Raw genomic sequence first — 27,141 nt, 5'->3', positions numbered from 1 at the left:
AGTAGATTTAATTATAAATTCTTATCTCTAGGCAGAAATAAGTAGATATTTACGTAATTATTCTAGTAGCTATTTTCTATAAAAGAAATAGTAATTCTCTATAGTTATTCTTTACCTAGTAATAATATTATTACCTTTTACCTACTATTTACTCTATAATTACTTTATTATAAATCTTTATTAGTTATACTATTTATTATAGTATTTAACTACTTTGTTCTAATAAAGCTATATTCTATTATTAGAGAATAGTTCTTATTACCTATCTATTCTTTATACTTTTAGAGTACTAAAACCTTTAGTTATATATTCTTTAGTATACTAGTAATAGATTTTACTTTTTTAGAACTAGTTTATAAGCTATAGAATTATTAGTTTACTAATAAACTTATCTATTACTTATTCTATTATATAATATAATAATTATATCTTTTTTAAAGCTTATTTAAACTATTATTCTAATAAGCTTTTAGTAAATAAAATATATACTTAAAGATAGTATATAGTTTTTCTAAGATAGAAGATAAAATAAGTTAAGTTTTAGTAAGTTACTATATATAGTAAAGAGATTAGTAGTATCTCTATTAGAATAGATACTTAATATAGTTAATTATATTATATATATATATATAGTTATTATTCTTATCTAAATACTATTTAGATCTAGCTTTCTCTAGTGTACTAACTTTTAAGTCTAATAGCTATTTAGTCTATTATTATATTACTAGTTTTATAACTATAATAGAAGACTTAACTAATTAGCTTTTATACTTCTATTTTATATTTATTAGCTAAAAGACTCTACTTTATAAAGAATTACTAGAATAGATTAAAATAATCTTTTAGAAGCTTTACTATTTAAGAAAGCTTTTTATATAAGCTTATAATATAAGAATTTTTCTTCTATTTATTTCTATACTTCTAGACGCGACAACTACTATACCGCGCTGCGACCGACAGGGTGTCGCGAGGCCCGCTATAGCACTTCACCTCGGCTTTACGACTCTCGACCCCACTGCGGCAACATCGCAAGTCGGCTACTTCGCGCGTCAACAACTAACGTCATGCGACAGCCGTGAACGCAACAACAGCACCGATGTGACCACCACTCACGCCGACGATGCTCTCCTCAGCGGCATCGCGCACTCTGCGCATCTCGCGCGCAACACGCACCGCTTCACGCCTCCGCATCCACCCCCCACGATGCCACTTTAGCAGCACCCCCCGCCCTCACATCATGGAAACAACCGGCTTCACCTCCACGCAACTCGAAATCCGCGACGCCATCTTCGCACTCTGCTCCCGCTTCCCCAACAGTTACTGGCGCGACCGCGACGACAGCAGCAGCGACCCATCAGACTTCCACGCCGCGCTGGCGAAAGACGGGTGGCTCGGCATCGCATTACCAGAAGCGTATGGGGGGTCCGGCCTAGGTATCTCGGAAGCAACGATGATGATGCAGACGATAGCGGAGTCTGGCGCTGGCATCGCGGGCGCGCAAGCGATCCATGCGAATGTGTATGCGACGCAGCCGCTGGCTAAGTATGGGAGTGAGGAGCAGTTACAGGAAACGATACCGAGGATAATATCGGGGGAGTGGCGGACGTGCTTTGGGGTTACGGAACCGGATTCGGGGTTGGATACGTTGAGACTGAGTACGTTTGCGAAGAAAGATGAAGATGGGAAGGGGTATAGCATAACAGGCCAGAAGATATGGATAACATGCGCGCAAGTCGCATCACGCATGATCCTGCTTGCGCGAACGACCCCACGGGACGAAGCAGAGAAACCAAGTAAAGCGCTGAGTCTATTTTGCATACCGCTTGATCGCTCAGCGCCAGGACTGGACATGCGCCGCATCAAGAAAATGGGCGGGCGCGCCGTCGACGCAAACGAAGTCTTCTTCGACAACTACGCAATCCCCGCATCTTGCCTCGTTGGCCGCGAAGGCGAAGGCTTCAAAATAATCCTCGGGGGCATGAACGCAGAACGATGTCTGCTCGCAGGCGAAGCCCTCGGATTAGGCTACGCGGCCCTGACAAAAGCCGCCGCCTACGCTAACTCACGCCACGTCTTCAACCGGCCCATCGGCATGAACCAAGGCATATCACACCCCCTCGCGGACGCGTACATGCAGCTTGAAGCAGCGAAACATGTCACGTACCACGCAGCGCGGCTGTATGATGCGAGTAGGACGGATGCGGGTATTAGGCAGGATGCGATTGGGGTTGCGGCGAATAGCGCAAAGTATCTTGCCGCGGAGGCGGCGTTTACGGCGTGTGAGAGGGCGGTGCTGGCGCATGGGGGGATGGGGTATGCGGCAGAGTATGATGTGGAGCGGTTTTTGAGGGAGTGCTTTGTACCGAGGATTGCGCCGGTGAGTAGGGAGATGGTGTTGAATTATATTGGGGAGAAGGTGCTGGGGCTGCCGAGGAGTTATTAGATGTGGGGGAAGGTTTGAAGACGACAGTAAGTAGAACCGCGGGCAGCAGAGAGAGGGTAGAGACACCCACTAGGATGGTCTTGGGCTTGCCGAGTAGTTGTTCAGTGTAAGGGAAAGAGAGCGCTCAGCAGATCAAGAGCAACAGAAGGTTTATCCTTAATACATGTACAAAGAGCAAGGCTACATAAGAATCGCCTATAAGATAGCTGTTCATATATCCATATCCAACATAAATAGGGGTTGAGATCGTCTCTAGTCATATACAACAAAAATCAAACGCTATTACCAACATATGCGCGTCCAACGCGACTCCATACGCCAGTAAAGATCGATTACCAACGCCTTGCTATCCCAACCTATGCTTTCAATTCATCCTCCTCACTCTACCTTCTCACCCTCCTCAACCCTCTCCTTCTCCTGCACCAAATCAACCTGCTTAACCGGATGCAGCAGCATAGCCGGAAGACACATCCTCCCCTCACCCGCAACCTCGTATTCCTCGCCACCGTCATTATCAACTTTATACCCCATCCACCTCTTCCACAGATTAGGCGCAAAGCCCGCGTGATAGTACCAAGTGGTACCCAAAAAGTTATGTTGGCGCTCATCGCTAAAAACAGACATGCGCGCACCGCCACTGGCGCCATTCCGGCCGTTGTTGAAGATAGCAGCGAGGTACTGGGTTGGCCATTTGCGGTCGATAAACACGGGGTGAGGGGCGTACACGGCTTTGAGGCCGTGGTGCAGGGCACAGGATGCGGGCCACATTTCGGAGAACATGGTGTGGCGATGTCGCGACTGTTCGCGGTGCATGGTTTCGAGGAGGCGGCGGGAGAGGCGGCCGGAGGTGTTGATGGCGGTGCGGCGCGGAGGAAGACCATTCTTCTTATCGTAGCCGGTGACGTCGTCGGCGAGGATCCAGTTAGTGTGGTCGGGGTCGAAGAGGGGGTTGAAGACGATGAGGTCGGCGGGTTCGCCAACGCCCCACTCGTACTTGTCTTCTGTGATTGTTGTGTTTGGTTTTACCGACTCGTCGATTTCGATGTCGGGGTAGTCTTGTGGGGGCTCGGGACCCCAGACTGGCTTCTCGGGCTTTTGCATTTCGGCGAGGGGGACGTGGGGGTTGGGTGGGAGGTGTGATGACCATTTGTTTGCTTGGTTGTTTGTGCCGTGCTGGGTCTGCCAGTGCACCATCTGCTTGAACTCTTCCCAGGTGCCGTGGACGGATGGGACGTAGAACCGGGCGTCGCGCTCCCACAGCCCTTTGCGCGGCTGGGCGGTCGTCCATTTGGAGACCTGTTCGAAGAGGTGGTAGTGGTGGCCAGTATACCGAACGTCCATCTCCCAGTGCCAGAAGAAGTCGAACTCGGGGTGCTGGTGTGCAAAGTACGTGACTGGCATGAAGGTGGAGCGATAGACGCCGTGTACAGGCAGCCCGCGGTAGTTTGACTCCTCCAGACCACCGTAGATCAAGCCCATCTGACGTTCCGACCAGAGCGTGCCCATGCCGGCGAACTCAGCAGGTAGCGCGTTCTTGAGGACTTCCTGGTGGATCGCTTCGTCGGCCCAGATCTGCTTGTTGTCGTCGTGGACTTGGATCAAGAAGTGGACTTCGTATTCGCCGCCCGACGCGAGGCTCAACTCGGAGACGAGTGCACGCAGGTACATGATGTCTTCGTCGTCGTAGTTGTAGTCGTCCCAGGTTCGGACGAGGACTGCGGTCCTGGGAAGAAGCGTATTGTGCGCCGCCTTCGGTTGTAGCACGGTGCCGTTTGCGGGGGCGTCGTCAGCATCGCGTTTCTGCATGGTAAACGAGTCTGTCCGGGACTTGGGTTGCTTCTGGAAGCGGCCCTTGTTCTTCTCCAGGCAGCGGTCGATCGCCTCCGCCCAGCTGACGTCGCGGAAGTCCACCTCGGCGTCCACCTTCCATACGTCTTCGATGCCTTCGCGGTCGCCCTCCATGCCGGCGCCCGTCCCACCGCGCCGCTTGCTGTAGCCGAGGCCATACGGACCGAGGCGTCCGAAGCGCTCAAAACAGACATCGTCCCTCAGACCCAGTGTCTCGTAGCTCCCAATGACGTTATCCGGCATGCCCTGGGGAACGCCCTTGTATGCCCGCAGCCCTGGCACCTTGATGGTGTCGTTCGCATCGAGATAGCACGTCTCGACCGGCCCGTATGTGTCCACGTAGTTGACGCCGCTGTAGTCTGGGTACGGGTCGAATGTTATCGATTCGGCAATGTGTGCGCCCTGCGACTGTCGCTTTTCGACGTCGCTCTTGGGCTCCTCGGCGGGCAGCTCAGGGTCGATGTCCTGCTTGGTGGGGTATTCGGGCACGTTCTTCTCGCGGCTCACCAGTGACCGCACGCCGCCGTGGTAGCGCTTCAGGAACGGGAAGCTCTCCCAGACGTTGGGCGGCGGCGGCGGCTTATTCAGGCCGAGCTCTGCATTCCGTATCGAGGCCCAGCTGCTGCTGAAGAGGAAGTACATGAAGAAGAGCAGCGTACTCGCCACGGCCAGCCCAAAGTATCGTGTGCATGCCCGCGGATTCCTATAGCTGTATGCGCTGACGGTGGCTTTCGAAGGGGCTCTCCGGTGGGATTTGGAGGACCGGCGCAGCGGTCTCGATTCGATGTTGTTCGGGTTCGGGTCGTATGCGCCCGACGATTCCCGGGACGAGGATGGGCTCGTGGTGCCCGAGGACATGTAGGCCTCGTAGTCGTCGCTTTGGTAGCCCTTCTCGTTGACTTCGCCGTCCTCGACATCGCGCTCGTGGGTCGCCGCCTGGTTGTACGACTTGGCTTTCCGCTTGCCCACGGATAGCGGACGGAAGCCTAGCATCTCGATCGGGGAGTCGTGTGACTGTGACTATCGCATGTGCGGTGAGGTGACGGCGTTGCGTAAGGGTCGGTGCGAGGGAGGCAGCTGGCCAATAAGGTCGTTACGTAAGGAATCAAGAGGTGAATTGGATATATACGTGTCGGAAAGCGTATCAGTCGTATCAATGCGTAGCGGTGCAGTTGGCGGTGCTGGTGCTGGTGCTGCTAGTATACAAAGTTGCAGCCCGCCCAGGGTGCACGCTCGGAAATCGGAAAGATTGCCGCGCGCACTAAACATGGCGTTGGCGGAACAACCGCTGCTCACCACGGCTACACAGCGCTACACCTCGAACGCCGTCCAGCATCGCCTATCGCATAGGGTTGAATGAGCTCTCATGTGCTTAGTTCATTCAAAATGATTAAGATGCGCATGATGCGACGTCTTATACAACGACTTCGAGCAACTTCTCCACGCTCAAGTGCTAGCACATCACACTACGACTCCCGCATACTCACCTTACAAGGAAACCCATCCACCGGATGCGCCGCCCCCTGCGGCACCTGATACGCCCTCTCGCCAAACACCTCTTTAATCCCCTTTGACGGATTCCTTCGATCCCACTCCTCATACATATCCCTCACATCAAACTCCCTCACCGTCATAGCTAAGGTAATCTTGATATCCAGCATCGCCAGCGTCTGGCCCACGCAATTCCTCGGGCCAAATTCAAATGGGCGCCACCCTCCTTTCGGCGGATACAAAGCATGACCAGGTTCGACGAGCCAGCGCTCGGGTAAAAAGGCGTGAGGCTGGGGCCAGTAGTGCGGGTTTCGCTGGATAGCGCCGTGGACGACCCAGATGTTGATGTCTTGGGTGGGGTATTTGTTTCCGTTTTTGTCGCGGAGAAAGACGCCGGGGAGACCGCCTCGCATGCCTGAAGCGGGCGGGAAGAGGCGCAGAGTCTCCTTGACTACCGCGTTCATGTAAGGCAGCTTATTGATCTGCTCTGGATGCTTCTTCAGCACGCCGGCGGCTGTGTCGTTGCCTGCGCCAAAGACTTCGTCGAGCTCCGCACGGGCTTTGGCCAGGGCTTCTGGGTGTTTGGATAGCATGTATAGACTGTATACGATGGTAGCGGCCGTCGAATCGTGTCCAGCGAACAGGAACAGCCTAATCTGAACTGTCGCCCACCGCTTGAATTCAGGGTCGAGCTTGGCCGCTCCTTTCCGCTCGCCCATGTACGCGGCTATTGTGATGTCCATGACAGACTTGGCGCGGGTGGACGGCTTGTTGCTTCTCCAATCTTCATAGCGCTTGTCGAGCTCTGTGCTGATATAGCGATCCATCGTTTTGCCGTTTCGCCATTCGATCCAGGGGCGGTACGGGTTCCAGCGCTTGAACGGATTCATCTCCTGGTCCCGGCAATTCCATTCTATAGAGCTGCGCATCGCTGCTGCAAGGGCGTTATGGCTGGTCATGGAGTGCAGACGTGCGTTGCTGGTTGTGTTAGTATGTGAGACACACGTGATAATCTGTTGGTATGCTCACATGGTAATAACGCCAATGAGATCCATCATATAATCACACGTCAATCGATCCAAAGAAAACGTATCCCCTTTCTTCGCATGCTCTCGCAGCAATCCCACATAGACCTCAGCTTCCTCGATGATATGTGGCGTACTCTCCATCATAACCCTATCACTAAACCCCGGGTTAAACAGCGCCCTCGACCTCTTCCACTCCGCGCCGTTCATGTCGAAAAGATTCGCGCCTCCCGCAAACGGCGCAAAGAACGGAATCAGAATGGGCGGCTTGGGCAGATCGTATTCCTGACACGCCTGCATCGCCATCTCGGGCGACGTGACTATCATGAGCGGACTGGTAAACGGCCAGAGATCGACGTAGAAGCAGTTGTCGGAGTCTGGGAAGTCGTTTGCGAGCAGAGTAAAAGCATCGGATTGCTGCGAGCCTTCGGGAAATTGCTTGAGAAGGCCTGGTAATACTCTCATATTTCCGGTTGCGAAGTCCCATGCTGGAACGGGCTTTGAGGCGCGGCAGGTTAGTTCATGGCTCGCGACATGTTTGGGGAAGACTGCGTACCATGCCCTGCTTTTTGAGCCTGTAGAAGATCATGCGCATCTTCACCAACTTGAACAAGAAAACAGCAATGGCGGCAGTCGCTGCAGATAGCGCGACCTGCCATGCTGCGCGCTTCACATCTATTGAATCCATTGTACGCTGCCTCTGGATGATGTTGTGACCCTCCGGCACACTTCGGGGCGTAAAAGTCGTGAGCTTGTCGCTACGCTGCTAGCAATCACCACGGGGCGTAGAACATTGCAAAGTAAAGCAAGAACGAAGACGATAGGGGTATATTGATGTCACGTTTCGCAACGGCCTGGCAATCGCTTTTGTAGCCCGTCGCAATCGTAGCCATATCGGTGGTCGCGCGGTGCTACTTGGCTAGCGCTCACCGCGGTGAAGCGAAAACCAACGGGGCGTAGCGGCCCAGGCTGCCACCGGCTATTCCTTGCAACCAACAACAACGCTCCGCATCCCTCGTCGGGTGCCTTGCAGACGAGGCCACCAGCCCTACGAAAAAAACCCCTCGCTAATGCCTGTCTATGCTTGATTTCACTTCCGCCCATTTCTTCACCACCGCCGCCTTCTCAGCATCACTCGCAGCACGAAACGCAACAGCAGATCGTCTTAGCTGGACAAAGAAAATCTCCGCCTGCAGCGCAGTGAGATGCCGAGCCAAAAGGCCCCTCTCGACGCCTTTCAAGAAGTATCCTGGCAGGCCAAAGACCGCTGACAAGTGTTAGATAAGCGGATAAGCGGAATATTCGGAACCCGAACTTACCGGCTCCCAAATGGAGATATAGCCCAGCTAGACCTCGCCCAATTCCTTTGCCAAAGCCCATGGCGCCTTCTTGTTTCGCGCCGAGATAGGGGTGTCGAACGATGCCTACGATTGCGTCGCTGAGGCCGAGCACGAATTCTTTGCCGGCGAGCTTGCAGCCGCTGCCGAAACCGGTGATTTCGTCTCTTTGACGCGCGGGGTCGTTGCGGATTGCGTATGAGGGTAGGTTCCGGAAGCCATTGGCGATGTTGTAGAAGAAGGCGATTGGGGTTTTGGCTCCTGTGGCCGCAAGATCACCAACGTAATGCGCGGTGGCGCTTGTGATCTGGTAGCCACGGCCGCCTCTTGCTCGCCTCGCAGCGATCTTCTCGCGAAGAGCTGAGATACCCGGGCGGTTCTGCGGCTTCTCGAAATTGTGCGTGTAGTCATCATCGCACGACTTCGCTGCCATTCTGTACGCCAGATGGTGGAAGTGCTTGGATGTGATGCCCTTCTCCAGGTCGGGCTCATCAACGGTCGGTACTCTTCTCAGGGCTTCAGCGTCGGACTCCGTCTCACGTGGTCTCTTCTTCAGCCGCTGCGAGAACTCAGCTGTATCGGTACCCAAAGAGGCCATGAGTCCTCCGAAAGCAGCGACCACACCGGTCAATGGTCCTTCAGCGCCTTCATGGGTATAGTAATGCCGATGTTGCAGCAAACGCAGGTGCTTCAAATCTAACAGTCTTTCTTGGACAAGCACGGAGGCTGCGAAGCCACTGAGATGTGCTCCAGTCTCTTTGTCACGCCATATAGCGAGGCGATCCGGACAGATATGACATCGCATTCCATCAATGCCAAGTTTCTGCTGGAAGTCGCGCACGGTATCGCCAGCGCCATCTTCCTCCGCGATACTTTCGGCCATCTTCTGAACAGCGACCTTGACCGAATCTTGGAGCGCAAAGGTGATGCTTGTCGCAAGGCTCTCGGCAGTCATCTGCTTGAACGGGACGGGCATTGGACCAGCTCCAGCCTTTGCAATCATCTATCGTATTGTTAGATCGGCTCAGTCGTGTATCAGCGCTGACTTACCTGCCCCCAGAAGGGTTGATCGCCGAAGAAGGGCACAACAACCGTAGGTCTTCCCAAGGCAATCCCAGCAGCCGTCGTTCCCGCGCCTCCGTGATGGACTACACACGAAACCCGCTGAAAGAGCCAGTCGTGCGGACAATTACCGATGAGGTACACATCATCCGGCACATCACCCGCACCCACGCCGCCCCAACCCTTGGAAACTATGGCTCGAACTTTGGCCAGCTTCACAGCGTCGAAGATGAGCTTGGTGAGAGCCACTGGATCGTCCACCACTATGCTGCCGAAACCAATGTACACCGGAGGAGGGCCTTTCGCAAGAAACTCAGCCAGGTCGTCCGGCGGCGTGTAATTCGATCCAGCATCCAGGAACGAGAAACCGGTAATGCTGATATGTGAGTCCCAGTCAGCTGGCCGCGGGATCAAAGCCTGTGACCATAGGTAGCTATATGGGACGCGGAGTCTCGAAAGCAGGAGATGACCCCAGAGCGGGCTAATAGCGTCTAGGTGCAAGGTCTGCGTCCTGAACTTGTTGATGACATCGCCTAGACCCTGCCACGTGAGCAGCTCCATGATGCCGAAGCTGAAGTAGTTTGCGACGGACCTCTCAACTTCGCCATACTCCATGGCCGCTAGCGGGTGATGGAAAGCCTTTGTTGGCGACCACGGCATGGTGAAGACCATGTGCAGCGGAATGCCAAGCTTCTCAGCGCAGTGAATGTGGCCCATGGACGGCGGGTTCGCAATGATGCAATCTGCGATGAACAAATCCTCGGGCGCGTCTACGTCCAACGCTGAAACTCTCTCGCCCATGCCATCACCCGCCTCGATGCAACTTCTCCAAGTACCCTCCATCATCTCGGCCATCTCTTTTCGTCGCTTGCCAATGTCACCGGCTTTGATGGACTGCATGTTTGGAATCAGCCCTGGGTTCTTCACCATGTAGGCCATGAGTGCTTCGGGGTCGCCTCCGATGGAGAAGAACTCCACTCCATTGCTTTCCACAAAGTCCTTGAAGGCGGGATGCGTGCAGATGCGCACTCGGTGGTGATGTGGAGCAGCTTGGAGCAGCTTCGCAATCGGAATGAAAGGCTGCACATCGCCGCGAGACCCGCAGATGTGTATTGCGATGTTCAGTCGCGGTGCGCCGATACTGCTCGTCTTGTCGCTGATGAACTCATCCACCAAAGTCGTACTGCCTCTTCGCGGTTTTGCGCATCCCGGCGGTCGGCATGCCGCGGAATCTTTCTGGAGCTTGTCGAACCAGTATTTCAGATGCGTCGTGTTCCTGTGGAATTGTATGGCGACCTGGCCGAACGTGTTGACTCTACCGGTGCTTTGCGCTTTCCCGTCGTGGTACTCGCCGCGCTTCTGCTTGGAGCTGAAGTTGAGAGGCATTGCGATACCGGCTGCACGCGGAAGCTACATTGGGCTCCCGATGGATTATAGGAACACTGCAGGAGATCAGACGAATGACGGGCATCAACATGCTTCAACTGTTGGTCTTGGTACGAGTAATCAGTCTTTCCGGGTTGCCTCTAGCGCACGCTTACACCTCTTACTTGATCGGCTCGCAATCTGCAGGCCGCGGATCTTCTGCGGCGAAGCGGGCCAATCCACAGCGTGTTGCCCATGCCGCGCCGCCGATCATCCGCGCCCAACGAACTTTCGCACGAACAGATTGTGCTCGGCCGTGTCTATCTCGATAGTCTGGACCGGAATCTCAGGACTTCGCGTGGCGCCGCCATGATCGTCCGTGTTGTTACGCCTATCACAGTTGGACCGAGGGCCGCATACATAGGCGTCACCGTCTCTACTCCCGAGTAGCTCAACGGCGAGACACCGAGCGTGTGTTCAGTGACATGTGAAGCAAAAGCATCCACTCCATCATTACCCTCGACTTGGACGTCCGAATCTGCATCGCATACGACGACGGCTGCGCATACATATCCAGCCATGGCCGACGATCAAGAGAAGGGCATCATTGGGCGGGCGCGCGGCATGTCGCTGTCGTTGCTGCACACGACACCGCAGCTGGGCATGTGGCAAGCCACTGCGACGGCCATGGCTCAAGCGCCCAACTTGACAGAGTTGCGTGAGCCAGAGTCGGGAGGGTCAAACATCACGTTCGATGCGCATGGCCATGCCACTCGAGTAGCGGTTCCAGACGAAGACGGAGAGCTCACCTTGGTCAAATCCCAGACTAGGATCCTTGACCAGCCCGCAACAGACGCGATGGTACCGGGAGAAGTGGACGAGAAGACTGGGAAGAGGTCGCGTAAGCCTCATGGACATGGATTCCACCGTCGACGAACGTTGAAGGAGAAGCACGCGTCGTCCGAGAAGGAACCGTGGGGCCCTACCATCAAGCACGGTCTGAAAGCCTTCTGGGTCTTCTTCCTCACACCGTCAGGCTTCCTAATAACCATCTACGGACTCAACATCGTCGTACGTATACGCCCGCCCCATCAACCCCCCTTCTTACTAACAACCCCAAGGCCTGGGGCGCAATGCTCTTCTTCCTTCTCCTCAACGCCGCGCCCGCCATGTGCCACCCCAGCTGCGACGACGACTACTCGTCGCGCAAAATCTGGCTCGAAATCGACAGCCAGATCCTCAACGCCCTCTTCTGCGTCACGGGCTTCGGCCTCGCCCCCTGGCGCTTCCGCGACTTCTACTGGATGCTCCGCGCCGTCCACTTCCACGACTCAAACGCCATGCGCCGGCTCTGGAACCAGAATAAAGCGTGGTTCCGACCGCCGGCCTGGTTCACGGAGAACGAGGGGTGGAGGGGCGAGGAGGAGTTGATGCCGCAGACTTTTACGGGGGAGAGGGCGCCGCCGACGGGGATGTGGAAACTGGCTTTTACGGTTGATATGATGGTTTTGAATACGCTGTTGCAGGCTGTGTTGTGCTTTTTTATGTGGCATTATGATCGGTTGGATCGACCGACGTGGGCGACGGGCACGTTTATTGCGCTGGGGTGTGGGGTTGCGATGTTTGCGGGGGTTATGTCGTGGTGGGAGGGGAGGAAGGTTAAGAAGATTGAGGGGCCTGAGATTAAAGTTGAGACGAAGGCTGCGGATGTGGAGAGTGGGTAGGGCGCGATTATTGCATATGTTTACTCCAGTTGACGAGTTCCTCGCCCGACGGTTCTTGCCATTCAAGGCAACCTGATCGGAGGGGTGTGCTGTCGATTCGGAAGTCGTGAGCCCCTCGTCTTTCCGCGTCACCGCAGTCCCACATCATTATCGCCTTTTTAATTGTTACCCCGTACCAAGCTCACTTATCACTGGTAACGAAGTTAGCATTCGATTTCTGTCTCCTTCCAACTCGGCGGCGGTGCAGCGTGGCTGTGTATCCTCTGCTACGAAGATGCCCGCCAGTGCGGGGCACCTGCATGCGGCACAGCCAGTGTATGCATCTCAGCCTTGCCTTGACGAGGCGGAGCGCCATGAACCTTGCTCAGGCAGACATTTCAAACAAATTGTTATTCCTCACAATAGCCTCGAGACTCCTGGCACTGTTTCCACCGACTAACGACCATGGCCGAGATCGTTGGGTTGGCAGCTTCCCTCATCACCCTGGCTGGCGCGAGCGCGCAACTCGCCAGAACGCTCCTCGAAGTCGCCAACGTTATCAAATCCGCTGAATACGAGGCTAGGCTCATCGCCGCAGATATCTCGGTCTTTTCAAGCTCGCTCACGCAATTGAGTATGGTCGTTGATCTTCCACATTCCAAGACCGAGAAGCTTCGCGAGATCACCGTCGTCTTGATCGCCGCATGCCAAACTCTCATAGAGGATTTGAGGATGCTGATTGGAGAGCCAGTTCAACATGATCCTTCGCGACGTGGTTTCACCATTTCGCTCATACGGTTCCGGTTCAGGTGGATGAAGGTTGGGCCTAAGGTCATGTTTGTCAAGAGCTTGGTGGATTCGTTTAAGACTACTATCATCGTCCTTGTCTCTACCATGAACTTGGCTGTCGTACTGCAGCGAGATGCCCCGGAGTCTATCAGGTAGGCATCATAAGATTGCAGTAGCAGTATCATGGTTAACGTTTGTACAGCGAGAGTCTGAAAACACAGGTCGAGAGCAACATCAAGTTTGCGGAAGACGCTACGGAGTGTCTGCATCATCATCGAGATGCTCAACAAGATGATAGTTCTTACTTCACGCTCACTCTGGATCCCAGCACTGCAATAGAGGCCGGAGACGCGACACCAAATGAGGGTGGAGAGTTGGTTGTGCTTGGTGCAGCACAACAAGATATTACGAAAAGGCACGACTCAACCATCTTCCAGAGCGGGGAATTCGACGAGGATGACTGCGCTCTCCAGGCTGCTCAAAACTGTACACAAATTGTCGAGATGCAGCAAATGTCTTGTGCGTTAGCCAGAGATGTGCTAGATCATCAGAGTCTGGAACCGACGTGGAGCTGGAATGCGACCAAGAAGGTGTCTGCACATGAGGAACCCCAGCCCTTTCCTACAAGCGAAGATAGCTATTCGACAGCGGGATCTGAAACTTATGAAAGAACACCGTCTAAGGAAAAAGGCGAAAAGTCGGTACGCCACCACGAGCCGCAAGAACGCCGGATTCCCCTCGGGGAGTTATTGGAACAGATGCGAAATCCCGACTCCAAGGCGAAATGGATCAGCAATTCGAGTGTCGATACTGGTGTGCACCGACAGAAGTCGTTCGAGCGCAAGGACGAAGAGGCGGTACGCGATAGTAGTTCACGGCAACACGTTGAACGCGATGAAAAGGATAGAATCGACAGGTTAGAGAACTTGCTTATCGAGAAGGAAAAGGCAGAGAAGGAAGCTGCTGAAAAGGCGAGGGCAAAGACGGAAAGCAGTAAATTCGATAGGTTAGAGAATCTGCTTATATCCCAACAGGAGGCAAAGATCGAAAAGGAAAAGGCAAAGAAAGAAGCTGCGGAACAAGTGGAGAAAGCCAGAAAGGCACCGATTGTTTTCTACGATGCTATCGATCGCAAGTTCGAATGCCCTTGGCGTTTGTGCAGTAATTGGGGGGTAGGTAATCTACCAGCTTGCTTTGACTATCCAGACTGATTGCAGTAGGGAATGCGGGAATTCATCGCGAATGTCAGTTCCGGGGTGCCAGTGCTCTCCCAGCTAGTCGAACGTGGAGAGTTCGACCTGGTAAAAGATGACATCGTCATTCCACCGCAACTGTGGGATACCCTGGTTGTTCCTGGATCAACGGTAACAATGCGCGCCAGGAAATTGGCCTCGCCTCCTATTGACAAGAAGGCTTCATGGCTTCGGAGATCGATAGGAAAGGGGAGTGGCTAGTATGAGGTAGAAATATTACACTACTTACGACTTTCGAAGCTGATGCTGGCAATGGCACCTGTTCATCTAGGCTATCGCATCCTTCGCTGCGCCTTCGCCGTCGCCATCACCTTTAACTCCAGACCAAGACTGCGCTGCTAACACCAAACCCCTACTTTCTTAGCAATACCTGATCATTTCGCTCTCGCTCTACATTCCCGCCGTACCTGCAAGTCACGTTTCCTCTTCACCAACCTTAATCTCCCAGCCCACCCTCTCCAAATCCTTCAACACCAGCTCCTCGAACGCTCTACTAGCCATAGAGTGAGGCGTACTCGCCGGAACCAGATCCTTAAGCTGAAAAGGTTTCGTGTCCGCCATACTCCTTATAACCCTAATCCAACTCACCTGCAGCGCCTTCTTCTCTTCACCCTTTTTCGCCATAGCCAGCAGTTCCAGAATCGAGGCCGATATACCGTGGTTTGCGACGTCAAGGCATATTTCGTATCCGACATCGAGCAGCACGCGGCGGGCGAGCAGGATATTCGGGAAGGCGTACGCGGATTCGTACAATTTGCGTCTCGGAACGATGTGCGCGCACATATGATAGTACTGCCGTTCAGCCCGCGGAGAACGCACGAACTGTGTATACCGATAGAACTGCGCCGTAGACTCCGCGTAGATCTGCTGGCTCATCCATATCCATGCATACTCTTGCGCGTGTCTAAGTCCCTTACAGGGGCCTCCGTTCTCTGGCGCTACAAGATCGCATGTCGACATGAGACTTGCCCTGTATGTACCAGTAGATGAATACTCAGCCGTAATAATTGGGCCCTGAGGCATTAGATTGTGCTCCGCGAAGTTCCAGGTTAGCTCTTGGTAGAAGGATATTATCGTGCCGCTCCAGGCGTGGTGGTATATTAAGTCGCGGATCTCTCGAGGCAGGCGGAAGAACCGGTTAAGGAATATCGTGTGCTGTTTTCGGGCTCTTTGTTTCGATCTTGCTGCTTTGCGCCTTTCGTATGGAAGCAAGGCCTCGATGAGGGCTGGTCGTTCTTCCTCGATCTTTTTGCTCAGATCGGCCGCGCGGTAATGTGCCGCGTATGCCTTTTCTCTCGCGCGTGCAAGCAATTGGTCGAGGTGCGCTATGCGGTTTCTTATAATTCTTCTTTCAAACTTCTCTACGCGTCGTGCGGCCTTGCGCTGCTCTTGTGTGGGCGTCTGGTCGACGACCAAAACCTCTTGTTCATCGGTCTGTTCCTCTAGCTCGTGTTCGAACATCGTGGCGAGTGCTGTGGAGAGAGATACCAAATGCGACGGAAGAATATGTTGTGTGTAATACTTTTCAAGTAGATGGATGAATGCGACGTTCGCTACCAAATACGCGACCCCTATTGCTGTTCCGTGGTTCACATACGACCCACAGACAAGACGAGCCAACCATGAGTATGATGATTGCAACCTCTCTCATTTGAGGAGTATCTTTGCGAATAGCATGGTTACATATTGCGGGTGTCGTGAGTGGCTCATCGCTCGTTCTGTGTCGTCGTAGTACCAGTTGACGGAGTGGATGACAGAGAGCCAACCATGACTAGCATCGCCAGATATAACGATGTATTATAAGACAGGAAAGGAAAGAGATTTCACGGGGGTTCCAATCCAAGGAAGAAACCCCTCTTGTTCCTCATCCTGACCATCATTCCCCTACCTCTCCCACCAAAGTGGGTTCAAAAGACCAATCCAGCTTACCGCGCACATCCCACTTGTCTCCACGCGTCCTTTCTGGACGCCCATTCAATCTAAGTTGCAGCTTCGAGTACATCATATACGGCTGGCAGCGATCCGACGCCCCCTCTCGCGAAAGATGAAGCGTAAGCCACTGAAATGCGCCTTGCCCCGACCCCAAAAGACGATCTGCAATACCGGTCGCAGATGCGACAGTACTTTCTTTGTTGAGTTCGGGATGCGGGATGTTGCCCCAGATATCCTGTACGAGCTTTTCGCTGTAGTCGTTCGCTTCGTGGGGAATGTGCAGCCAGAGATCAAGCTTCGTGAGATTCATCCCTAATAGGGCGACGAGATGTTGCGGATCGATCTAATGGCACGGTCAGCGCAACTGTGAATTTGGTCCGAGTGAGCGTGGCTTACGTTGCGTTCGCAGGGTGCGTCCCAGCCTAGATGCTTGAGCATAGGGAATGTCCGCGCGATGTCCTTCAAACGGCTGAAGGGCATGACGACCTTTTGGCAATAAGATTCGAATGTCGGCCCAAGGATCAGTGTCTCGAGTGTATCCTTGTGCTGCTCGATAGCGGGCCAAAGATCGTCTATACCCGCTTGCGCTCGTGACAGATCGAGGTGTTCAAGTGCATCAATCGACTCGATGAACCGCTTCGCAGGCGATTTATCACCCTCCCGCATCCCAAAACTCAGCACTTTTAGCTTGGGGCAAAGTCCCGTGAAGCAAGAAAAGAAGTTTTCAGGATGTTCGCCGCCGAAGTCAAGCTTACGCAGTCGGGAACAGTCGATAGCATCGCGAAACATGCGACAGTAGTCGGAATCCCAGAGATACGCCGTCTGGCCATGGTATCTCAATGTCTGAAGAGTCATCTCCTCCAGCAGAGGTAGGCGCATACCGGTGGTGAGATCGAGGCGCGGTATCTTCGCTGGCTCTGTATCGGGTGTGAAAAGGTTGTGACCGTCTTGCAAGACTTGGAGTCGAAGATATCTAACGTTCCCGCCAGCCGCCAGTGCCTGGGAGAGTCGAGGCCACTCGGATCGGCAAGGGTGCTCGGGGGCGAAACCCTGCATATATACCTCGTAGGTCAAGCTAACAAGAAGCGGAGATGACAGGAGCTTCATGTCCATCTGGCGATGTGCAACACTCGTTGCCGTCTTCCGGTCTACGACAACAACGCGTATCTCGGGCTTCGGCTCAATCGCATGAATGATGTCGTATACTGCCGGAGTTATGTGCGTGGAAGTCTCCCAACTACAAGAGTCAGTTTCAGTATCTTGAATTGGTTAAAGGAACATACTTGAGCGATCGAAGATTCCTGTGCCGCGAAGTCTTGTTGAGTATCATAACCAGGTCTTCGGAGGGTACCTCGTCTTTGACGGTGATGCTGCGGATGTACTTCGTAAGGTCACCGTGCTCATGCTTGGAGAGCTTCTCCACAAGTGCCTTGTATGCCGTTGACTCTCCGTTCAAGATGATGTTGCGGTATATGTAGGGCATTGCTGCATCGTGCAAGACCTCGGAAGATTGCGCCACATTCAATAGATCTGCGGGCGATGTGTCCACGATATCGGAGAGAATGAGATGGTGAATGTCATCCGGGACGACGTTCATGTTGATCTTCTGGCCCGCAACGCCCTGCGATGAAGCAGGAGCGGCGGTGTTATCGACGACAGTGTTGCGAAGTGACATTGTAACAAAGATACGTAACCAGAATACTAGCATGTTGGTCAATCTGACTAGAGATGCAAGACATCTTTATACATTGACCTTCTCCAGGCAGAACTGCAAAGCAGGCGCAGCAAACCACGCGGTGCCAACAGGACCGAAAGCCATCACGACAACACGAGATTCTGAGTTTGCCTGAGGCAACTCCACAACAGGCGGTGAGGTAAACATCTCGCAGCCTAGTCCAGAATCAAGATCCTACCACGGAGGATGTGGAGGTTTTACCGAATACTGTCGTTGAACTGGGAAGAGCGCCAGCCTCGCTTTGATCAGGCTGAACGGTTCAGAATCCACTGCCACGACTGCGCCACGACGGGGGGTCGCTTCGTGATGTGTTCGGATATTTACAAGGCATGGCGATGAGTCCTGAGCGATGGCGCGGATGATCGTAGGCAAGTTCGATATCTATCCGATGCGCGATGCCGGTAGATACTGAGCACTTGCGACGGTTGTGAGTGTGGTATGGCAGAAGGTGCTCAGCGTCGATGACGCACTAGGAAGTGACTGGTCAATGCGGGTGGTCGGGCCTACCTTCCGCTGCTGCCTAGTCACTCACTTACCACCACAACACTACCACGACGCAACAACAACAAAACGCAATGTGAACACTACGCCGACACACCTTGAATCGAAAATTGCCAGAGCCGTCGCTCATCCTCGTCATGACCACTTGAAAACATTGCCATTGCGAACTGACTACGAGCGCCCGACCAAAGCGCTCGGCCGCCTCGTTGCCGACGCACCGGCGCTGAATTGTTGACAATCGAACTGTGGAATTGTATCTGCGATGTAAAGGCATCGGAATTGAGTCACCATTATACATACAGCTACTCTCAACACTCTGCTAACATTATTGAAGATGGGAAAGACATTGCCGTCGCTGCCCTTGCATCCAAAGCGGCAGAATTGCAAAACAAGTTCGACGAATTGTCTACCTTGAAAGCCTCGCAATCGAAATCGCAAAACGACAAAGCGGAATCGGAGGCGTCGCGAAAACGTCAGCATCCATGGCATGTTGCGGCGGCCATCCGCGAGCTCGTCCTCGAACATGATCCTCGAACCGAATTGGTTGAACCAAATCGAATGATACGAATCGACATGACCAGAATCGAGCGAATCGAATTGATTGAACCAAATCGACATGAACCAAGTCGAATGACCCAAATTGGTTAACCCAATCGACACACCAATCGCAACCGTCTTACGGCGCGGCTATTGAACATCGAAGTAAGTACAAAGCCTGGGACACTTTCTGATACCAGCGATGCTAACCCCCAGACAGGAATTGGAGAATTTGGCTATGGCAGACGCCGAATTGGCAAGCGGCTCGAATGGTCAGGAAGACCATTGAGCAAGATTTTTACTGCGTTCTATCAGGTCTCGATCTGGTGCACTTTCCTTCCGCTTCATATCGTGGTCTTTATCACGGTGCATTTCGTCCTATCGTGGTCTTCATCACGGTGCACTTTCATTTCGCGCTCTATCAGATTCACATCTGGTGCACTCCGTTATATCGTGGTCCTCATCACGGTGCACTCTGTTCTATCAGATCCACATCTGGTGCACTTTGCTTTTCGCGTTCTATCGTGGTCTTCATCACGGTGCACTTTGCTTTAGCGCTCTATCAGGTTCACATCTGGTGCATTGTTTTTCGCGTCATATCTTGGAGTTTAACTCTGAGGTGCATCTCCTCTGCGTTTTATCTTGGGGTTCATGTCCGAGGTGCATGTTCTATATCATGGTGCTTCTATCATGGTGCATCTTGATTAGGGGTAATGAAATCACATATACAACCCAAGCTGTTTGATCTTGTTCATTTCATGACTTTTCATGCATATGGCTGAATGCCGTCAATGCTACCGCGGGGATAAATGTAGTAGTTATACAGCGCTTCTCAGACAGACTCTAACTCGCTCGCTCGCTCGCTCACGAGGGGGGCCAATTCCCAACACACATTGTCTCTCATCATAGCCCTCGCGACCATTGTCTGACCTCGAACCCGACTTCTTCCCTAAAACGCTGGTCCCAGAGCGTCATGTCGCGCGATGTCGCGCTTACTGCGTTAGCAGTGGCATGTCACTAGAACGCCAAACTCCATGCAGTGTGCCTTTTATCCCATTCATGCCTCCTGCTCTCTTTGTTGCCTGCCCTTGCCGCCGCCTCGTCGGTCGCCGCCCTTGCCCCTGTTGTCGCCGTCCTTCTTGGCGTCACCAGCGAGAGGATCGCCGCCGCCCATGGTAAGCGCAGCGGTTGCGAGACGGTTCGAGAGGTCGATTTGTGTGCGGATGGTGTTGGCGAGGTATGATACGACGAGGACGTCTTGGATGTGTGCGTTGCTGTGATTGTTAGCATGTGTGCGGAAGTATGAATAATTCTGACGTACAAGTCGCGCTCAATGTCGGCGGGCTCGACCTTGGGTGCCAGGCTGAGTGCGTTCATCAGGAACTGGCCCAGCGCGGAGGATGGCTCGGCCTCCTCGTCCAGCACGTTGTTAACGTAGTTGGAGACGCGCTCGAGCATGTCCAGGACGTGTGTGATGGCCGTCTCCAGCGAGTCGAGGTCCGTCATGACGTCCTGCGACCGGTCCTCGCGGTCCTTGGCGGACGAGATGAGCTCCAGGCCTGACCGCTCGGCCTCGCCGTACTTGATCTCGTGGGGCACGGGGATGAAGAGGCACGAGTCGGCGGCGCGCTCGGCGGTGACGCCAATGGGGGCGGAAATGTACGTCTTGGACTCGATCTCCTGGCCGGGGACGGTGGAGACAGTCAGGTGGACGGCGGGGTGGGGCCATGTGCCGTCGCCCTGCTGGCTGTAGAAGTTCTGGATGAGGGCGGAGAAGGTGTTGAGGTCGCTGCTGGTGGCGTACCAGCCGACGAGGACCTCGCGGGGGTTGGCGCGCAGGTGCAGGGCGAGCATCTGCTTCTGGTAGTCCATGTCGACCTCGACCTGCTCTTGCGTCTCGGTGTGGGGGACGGCATAGCAGTTGCGGATCTCGATCTCGGTGCCGTCTTCGCTGCGGGTGCCGAGGAGGGTGCCGATGACGCGCTCTTGCTCGGCGGGGCGGCGGAGGGAGTGGTCGAGGATGGAGAAGACGGCCTAGCAGATGGTGTCAGAGAGTAGAGCAGGCAGCCTCGACCGTGGCTTGTCGCATACCTGGGGCTGGATGGCGACGTTCAGCGGGGCAGTCGACGGCTGCGTGCCCATGGACGCGGGGCCGAGCGGGCGCGCCAGATGCAGGAAAGAGTCGTTCTCGGCCATGGTGGCGGTGGTGATGGCGATAGGGTCTTGCGGGTGGGCGTGGTGGTGGGCGTGTGGTGAGGCGCTCGGAGACGTCAAATGTGGTTGGTGGGGCACGCAGCGATATTCTTCACGAAATCTGGGCAGGGTGCGTTCGCTTGCACGGACCATCTGAACTTTTTCGCGGCGCGGAGTTAACCTATGAAGTACCTCAACGGGACGATTCTACCTCCCACATCCATATACTTCACTTTTCCCCCTGCGCAAGAGGTGGTCGCAACTTCTACCCACCTTCACTACTCATTGCGAAAAGACCCGCACCTTGCATCAAGCTCCCTTCACATCGGCGCATAGCGCAACCGACATGGCGCCAATGAGAGGACGAGGCGGCGCTCGTGGAGGAGCAAAGGGCGGCAGTAGAGGCGGCAGAGGCGGCGGAATGGGAAGGGGCAGAGGCGGCATGCGAGGTCGTGGAAGAGGTGGAAGCCGAGGCGGATTCGCCACAGCGAGAACACGAGACGAGGTCGAAGATTCGTGAGTACGGATATTGGTCGCGGATACATTAGTCCAGATCTAACAGTACCAGAAACATCCCCATGCGCGAACCCACCCCGTCCGACGAGAGCGAGTCCGACGTATCAGAAGACGATGTCTCGGACGAAGAGGAAGAAGAAGCGCAACCCATCTCAAACGCCTATGCGACTCTCCTGCAGTCTTTCTCGTCGCGCAATACTGGTTCGGAAGAGCATCGCAAGAAGAGGCGGAAGCTGGAGCACGACGAGCCTGAGCAGGAGGTCGAAGTGGACGACGACGCTGAATCTACCACCCTGGAAGGCGACGAGGCGGAGGACGAGCAGGCTGAGGTTGATAATGAAGAAGACGTGGACGATGACGACAAGGAAGAGCAAGAGCTCGAGCAGGCCTACCAGAAACACTTTGCGACCCCCGACGAGAACGAACTAGCCGCGCGACTCAAGCGGATAGCATCCAACCAGTGGGCATCACAGAAGCTGGATCGAGCATCCGGGAAGGGCGTCGGCATACTCCAGGTTCCCAGCGACGAAGTCAAGCCGAATCGGAAGCTAAGAAGTGTACGCGACGTCCAGCTGAAAGCGCGGCTCGTAGACAACGCACAGAAAAAGGTCGGCGCTTTCGATGAGCTGGAACAAGCCATCGCACCCTCCATATTCGGCTACCAAGACCTACTCTTCGGCGCGCGAACAGTTCAAAACGCCAGCCGTCTCCGCGACATAACCTGTCTCCACGCCCTAAACCACATCCTCACAACCCGCGACCGCGTCCTCAAAAACAACGCCAAGCTATCCACATCCAAAGACTCCTCCGACCCCTCCATCGAATACCGCGACCAAGGTTTCACGCGCCCCAAAATCCTCTTCTTGCTCGAAACAAAACAAGCCTGCGTCCGCGTCCTCGACTCCCTAACCTCCCTCCACGCCTTCGAGCAACAAGAAAACAAAAAGCGCTTCCTAGACTCCTTCTCCTTACCCGAAGAAAAATTCTCACCCGACCGCCCCGCCGACTTCCGCGAACTGTTTGAAGGAAACGACGACAACGAATTCCGCATCGGCGTAAAACTCACGCGGAAGACGCTCAAATTCTACTCCACATTCTACAACTCCGACATCATCTTCGCCTCCACCCTCGGTCTGCGCCGCGCCATCGAGACCGGGGACCCCAAGAAACGCGATTCGGATTTCCTGTCGTCCATCGAAATCGTCGTCATGGAACAAGCCGACGCAGCGCTAATGCAAAACTGGGAACACGCAGAATACGTTTTCGAGCACCTGAATCTCCAACCGAAAGATGCGCATGGCTGCGACTTTAGCCGTGTGCGGAGTTGGTATTTAGATGGGCATGCACCTTACATCCGTCAAACTATCATTCTATCCGCATTCCTAACACCAAAGATAAACGTCTTGTTCAACAAACACATGCGCAACTACGCCGGCCGTCTGAAATACACACCGGACCACACGGCCGGACTTATCGAATCCCTCTCCTGGGGTATAAAACAGACGTTTACGCGGTTCGACTCCCCATCTCACCTCACGGACCCTGATGCGCGGTTTAAATTCTTCAATACGTCGATCCTGCCGTCTATTTCCCGTTTACCTAAATCCCCGGATGGCGGGTTGGGGGTTCTGGTGTTCATACCCAGTTATCTCGATTTCGTCCGCGTCAGAAACTCACTTGTGGATTCCGAAATCGCATACGCGTCCATCAGCGAGTACACAGATGCAACCGACGTCCGCAAGGCAAGGTCCCATTTCATGAATGGGAAACACAGCTTGTTGCTGTATACAGGCCGCGCGCACCATTTCCATCGCTATAATATTAGGGGTGTGAAGCGCGTGGTGTTTTACGGTGTGCCCGAGAACCCGGTGTTTTATGATGAGGTTGTGGGTTTCGTGGGGAAGAGCATCGAGAGAAGTGAGATAAGCAGGGCGGAAGCGAGTGTTAAGGTGTGTTTTTCGCGGTGGGAGAGGATGGAGTTGGAGAGGATTGTTGGCGGGAAGAGGGTGGGGAGGATGGTGGGGGATAAGGGGGATGTTTTTGATTTTGTGTAGATGGGTGGAGGTGGTGGATCTGAGGAGTGGAGATACGGGTATGTCTGGAGAGGCTTTGACATGTAGTACGACATTTTCTAGGAGGTGGTAAGAAGCTATCTCAACCTTCATACACTCACCGAATCTCCCTTCGTCGGAGGTGACGTTCACTACATGCTGATACGATGCTGATACGATGCCGACTGGTAACGCTTGTCCAGTTCATCTCGTCAACCATACTTACAGCCACCGGTCCGACAACAGTAGTCCACAGATCCTTCCTTGATTGAGAATGCACAGGCCAATCTTTTGTATCTGGTCGACGGGTGCGTCTGACGATCTATGAAGCAGATAGTACGAGTTCCTCTTCTCAGATCCTTTCGAAGGCCATTGCAACTATCGTACACTCACCGAACTTCTCTTCGTTGCAACACCCTACGACTGCAGATAGACAATATGCTGCCTGATGAGGTTCTTTTCATCCTCATGCCTTCCCAATACACGTACACCGTTCTTGGCATCATCGTCCATCTCCAACGCATTTGTAACGTTCATCCCGCTCACCATCTTTGCAGCCACCGGTTTAACTTCGCTGACCCACGGATCCTTCGCCACGTAGAAGAGAAGGTATGGCAGACTGGCCCCTGGTGGTTTGAACAGCCTTACCTTCTCAATGTACCTGTTTCCGCCAAGTTGGTCCTTGTGCTGGAGCAAGAGATAGCCTGCCCATCGTCCTACTGGTGAACCTGTTGTCTCATTAGCACACGCAACCCTTTCCATATTCTGGTCGACAGAATAGGAGGAGCTTCAACATACCCAGTATAGCCAACCCCCCCTTCCCCCCCTTCCCCTTCCCATCCATCACAAACTCATGTCCCGGCCAAACCTTATACTCACTCTCCGGCGGGTCCAACAAGCCCAGCGCATGCCGAAAGATCTCCCTACTCCCCGCATTCATCACCTGCGTCACAAGCAGGTACTTGAGCCCAGCCAGACTAGGTGCGCCGACGCGGTTCCACATGGCCCACCCGATATCCTGTGTCGTGCCTATGTCGGGGAGTTCAGAGGGGAGGGGCGTGCGGAACCAGGTGTATGTTTTTGCGGAGTAGGTCATGGACATGATGTTCATGAGGGCGAGGAGGCCGGAAGGGTTCGCGGCGAATTCGTAGGATGCGCCTGTGGCCTAGTCGTGTTAGGAGTGTGGGTCAATGGGAAGGGGCGGAAAGCATACTCTGTATTCCCTTCCGCAAACATCATAGTACTGCTTCGCCTCATTCGGCAACTCCCCCTTCTCATCCCTCTTAATCGCCGGCCCATCCCGATGATTAACCTTGAAACAGCGATTCGGCCCCCCATCCTTCGCCGCCTTCGTATCCAGCCCGATCTCGTCAAACGCCGCTTTAATCTTATGGTACGCATCGAAGTCGCACTCGTTCTTTATCTTCTCGCTCAGAGCGTCACTGTCGTCGAACCCCCATTTCGCGAGGTCGGCACGCCCGTCGCCGGTGAAGGGGGACTGGCACGTTTCGGCGTACTGGGGGAAGTCTTTGAAGAGCCAGCGTGCGATGTTGTCTTTGGATTTCATGGCGGAGTCGAGGGTTTGGCCGGTGGAGACGGCTTTGTCGTATTTCGCGTTGGGGGGTGGGGGGTCGGCGGTGGTGTGGACGGTGGGAGGGTCGGCGGCATGGTGTATGGGTGTGTCTTTGAGGGAGACGTCGTAGGTGAGGTTGGTGAGGGGACTGGAGTTGGGAGGGAGGACGTGTGTCGAAGCCAGTGTCGCGAGCACTGCGAGGGTGAGGATGTGGAGCTTCATGCTGGGAGCTGGTGTGGTTGGTGCTGGTGAGTGAAGGGCGTGTAAACGGGGTGAAGGTAAGGCATTGTGTCGGTGGCGGTGGATACCCTGCGGTGAGATCAAACGCGCTGCCCGGAGGTGAGTGAGGTGAGAGCGACCTGTTGGAGGAAGGCGCGGCCAACGTCCACAACCTACTGCAGAACCTTTGGAACACTAGGAGGTGAGCCCACATCAAGATGGAAACATGCAAAGTAGGTGGCTTCACGGGAATGTAGGTTCCATGCTGCGTAGTGACAGTGGCTAGTATGTAGCATTAGATGAGTTGCGCAACAAAGTAAAATCTGGGTCTGCGACTTCAACACCGTGAAATGCTCACTCGCACTGCGCCATCATACCCGAAGCAAAAGACTGGAGACAAGATAACATGCCCAGTTCGCTAATTCCATGACTACCTGTACAAGCCCCGCTCAGCCCCAATGCTAAAGAAGCAGTGATCGAGGACACAACAATGGACTTAGATGTAGACATAGAATCCCCACAGTTCCAAGTATCCGATGCTGAAGATATGTATTCAGTAAACACCTACTTGGACGAGCTCGGCTACGACCGAAAGACACTCAATATGACACTAATAACAGGCGGCAGTTGCATCTATCTGGATTTGTTTGTGTCTATGTTCGAGCTATCTTAGTCTGAAGGTGACATGTATGCGAAAGGGATGTATGTGACAATAGAAGACTAGTTGTTTTCGATTAGAACGAAGTGTTAATCGAGAAGAAAATGCGATTAGTTCTGCATTTGAAGAAAGAAGAACAAGTGCACACACGTACTCGTCTCACACAACGGAAGGAGACAATACAGAAATAGCTTCACAGCACTGTACTCAACTACGTCCTAGTCAGCCAACACTCCAACAATGTTAAACCCCCTCCGCCGCCACATCCCTCCCATTATTCTCAGCGTAGGAAGCCCCTTCCTATATGTTCTTCCAGTAGATTCGGCACACCTATCTCCTCAAATACTTTCGTAGAAGAAATGCATAACACTACATCCGTCAGAACACCGAGCTAGAAGATATATTAGAAATCGATAAAACTTATTTCTTTTGTAGAAGGTCCAAAGACCTCGGTGGGTATCCATGATAAACGCCAGTGATCCCTTGTAATAGGCAATACCATACTCCTAGTAATGCACAAACCCTTATCGCTACTCATCGGGTTGCCGTATGCTTGCTGGTAACGCGGTAGTACTTTCCCGCTCAAGGGGCGATGTGTTGGTGGCTCTCCATGGCTTCCAAGACACATCGCCGACCCACCCGCAGTATAACTACTCGTACGCCTTGCGCATCCATCGCGACCGCTGCCATCCGCAATCTGAGCCCCACAGCACCATTGCAGCAGCAGCCATCCATCAAACCCCTCACCCTCATCCACTCCTTACGGTACTAGCATCGTCCCCACCCCCATCAACCTTCTTCTTCTTTTTCTTCTTCTTCGGCTCCTCCCCTCCCCCTCCCTCTCCATCCCCCCCACCATCAACCTTCTTCCTCGGCCTCCCCAACTTCCCCCCATTACCACCCCCTCCCC

The 27,141-nt window shown here is 53.7% G+C and overlaps 11 protein-coding genes across 11 annotated transcripts; 4 read left to right on the top strand and 7 right to left on the bottom strand.

The window, feature by feature from the left end:
* Positions 1-1,237: 1,237 nt before the first annotated feature.
* On the top strand, positions 1,238-2,443 carry J4E85_011742 (uncharacterized protein; the record flags this gene model as incomplete). Its single annotated transcript, XM_051475941.1, has 1 exon — positions 1,238-2,443. The coding sequence occupies one exon, from the start codon at positions 1,238-1,240 to the stop codon at positions 2,441-2,443; it is 1,206 nt and encodes a 401-aa protein (XP_051320266.1).
* A 378-nt stretch (positions 2,444-2,821) lies between these two features.
* Positions 2,822-5,560, bottom strand: J4E85_011741 (uncharacterized protein; the record flags this gene model as incomplete). The annotated part of the gene is made up of 2 exons (XM_051475940.1): positions 2,822-5,311; positions 5,336-5,560. The coding sequence occupies 2 exons, from the start codon at positions 5,558-5,560 to the stop codon at positions 2,822-2,824; spliced, it is 2,715 nt and encodes a 904-aa protein (XP_051320265.1).
* A 197-nt stretch (positions 5,561-5,757) lies between these two features.
* Positions 5,758-7,495, bottom strand: J4E85_011740 (uncharacterized protein; the record flags this gene model as incomplete). Its single annotated transcript, XM_051475939.1, has 3 exons — positions 5,758-6,760; positions 6,812-7,305; positions 7,364-7,495. The coding sequence occupies 3 exons, from the start codon at positions 7,493-7,495 to the stop codon at positions 5,758-5,760; spliced, it is 1,629 nt and encodes a 542-aa protein (XP_051320264.1).
* Positions 7,496-7,874: 379 nt separating this feature from the next.
* On the bottom strand, positions 7,875-10,592 carry J4E85_011739 (uncharacterized protein; the record flags this gene model as incomplete). The annotated part of the gene is made up of 3 exons (XM_051475938.1): positions 7,875-8,074; positions 8,127-9,147; positions 9,195-10,592. 3 exons carry the CDS (start codon positions 10,590-10,592, stop codon positions 7,875-7,877), a joined length of 2,619 nt encoding a protein of 872 aa, XP_051320263.1.
* Positions 10,593-11,150: 558 nt separating this feature from the next.
* On the top strand, positions 11,151-12,295 carry J4E85_011738 (uncharacterized protein; the record flags this gene model as incomplete). The annotated part of the gene is made up of 2 exons (XM_051475937.1): positions 11,151-11,642; positions 11,693-12,295. The coding sequence occupies 2 exons, from the start codon at positions 11,151-11,153 to the stop codon at positions 12,293-12,295; spliced, it is 1,095 nt and encodes a 364-aa protein (XP_051320262.1).
* A 444-nt stretch (positions 12,296-12,739) lies between these two features.
* Positions 12,740-14,517, top strand: J4E85_011737 (uncharacterized protein; the record flags this gene model as incomplete). Its single annotated transcript, XM_051475936.1, has 3 exons — positions 12,740-13,215; positions 13,266-14,235; positions 14,284-14,517. The coding sequence occupies 3 exons, from the start codon at positions 12,740-12,742 to the stop codon at positions 14,515-14,517; spliced, it is 1,680 nt and encodes a 559-aa protein (XP_051320261.1).
* Positions 14,518-14,730: 213 nt separating this feature from the next.
* J4E85_011736 (uncharacterized protein) lies at positions 14,731-15,777 on the bottom strand (the record flags this gene model as incomplete). The annotated part of the gene is made up of 1 exon (XM_051475935.1): positions 14,731-15,777. The coding sequence occupies one exon, from the start codon at positions 15,775-15,777 to the stop codon at positions 14,731-14,733; it is 1,047 nt and encodes a 348-aa protein (XP_051320260.1).
* Positions 15,778-16,192: 415 nt separating this feature from the next.
* Positions 16,193-17,923, bottom strand: J4E85_011735 (uncharacterized protein; the record flags this gene model as incomplete). The annotated part of the gene is made up of 3 exons (XM_051475934.1): positions 16,193-16,591; positions 16,645-17,485; positions 17,532-17,923. The coding sequence occupies 3 exons, from the start codon at positions 17,921-17,923 to the stop codon at positions 16,193-16,195; spliced, it is 1,632 nt and encodes a 543-aa protein (XP_051320259.1).
* A 2,155-nt stretch (positions 17,924-20,078) lies between these two features.
* Positions 20,079-21,217, bottom strand: J4E85_011734 (uncharacterized protein; the record flags this gene model as incomplete). Its single annotated transcript, XM_051475933.1, has 3 exons — positions 20,079-20,295; positions 20,343-21,055; positions 21,113-21,217. 3 exons carry the CDS (start codon positions 21,215-21,217, stop codon positions 20,079-20,081), a joined length of 1,035 nt encoding a protein of 344 aa, XP_051320258.1.
* A 343-nt stretch (positions 21,218-21,560) lies between these two features.
* On the top strand, positions 21,561-23,784 carry UTP25 (rRNA-binding ribosome biosynthesis protein utp25; the record flags this gene model as incomplete). Its single annotated transcript, XM_051475932.1, has 2 exons — positions 21,561-21,730; positions 21,783-23,784. The coding sequence occupies 2 exons, from the start codon at positions 21,561-21,563 to the stop codon at positions 23,782-23,784; spliced, it is 2,172 nt and encodes a 723-aa protein (XP_051320257.1).
* A 414-nt stretch (positions 23,785-24,198) lies between these two features.
* Positions 24,199-25,576, bottom strand: J4E85_011732 (uncharacterized protein; the record flags this gene model as incomplete). The annotated part of the gene is made up of 3 exons (XM_051475931.1): positions 24,199-24,509; positions 24,580-24,946; positions 24,995-25,576. 3 exons carry the CDS (start codon positions 25,574-25,576, stop codon positions 24,199-24,201), a joined length of 1,260 nt encoding a protein of 419 aa, XP_051320256.1.
* Positions 25,577-27,141: the final 1,565 nt, after the last annotated feature.

The sequence above is a fragment of the Alternaria conjuncta genome (genome assembly GCF_024043145.1).
Source record: "Alternaria conjuncta strain BMP 0040 chromosome Unknown scaffold_52, whole genome shotgun sequence".
NCBI classification, from domain to species: domain Eukaryota; kingdom Fungi; phylum Ascomycota; class Dothideomycetes; order Pleosporales; family Pleosporaceae; genus Alternaria; species Alternaria conjuncta.
Note: the sequence above shows the minus strand (reverse complement) of the source record. Positions and strands in the feature narration are given on the sequence as shown.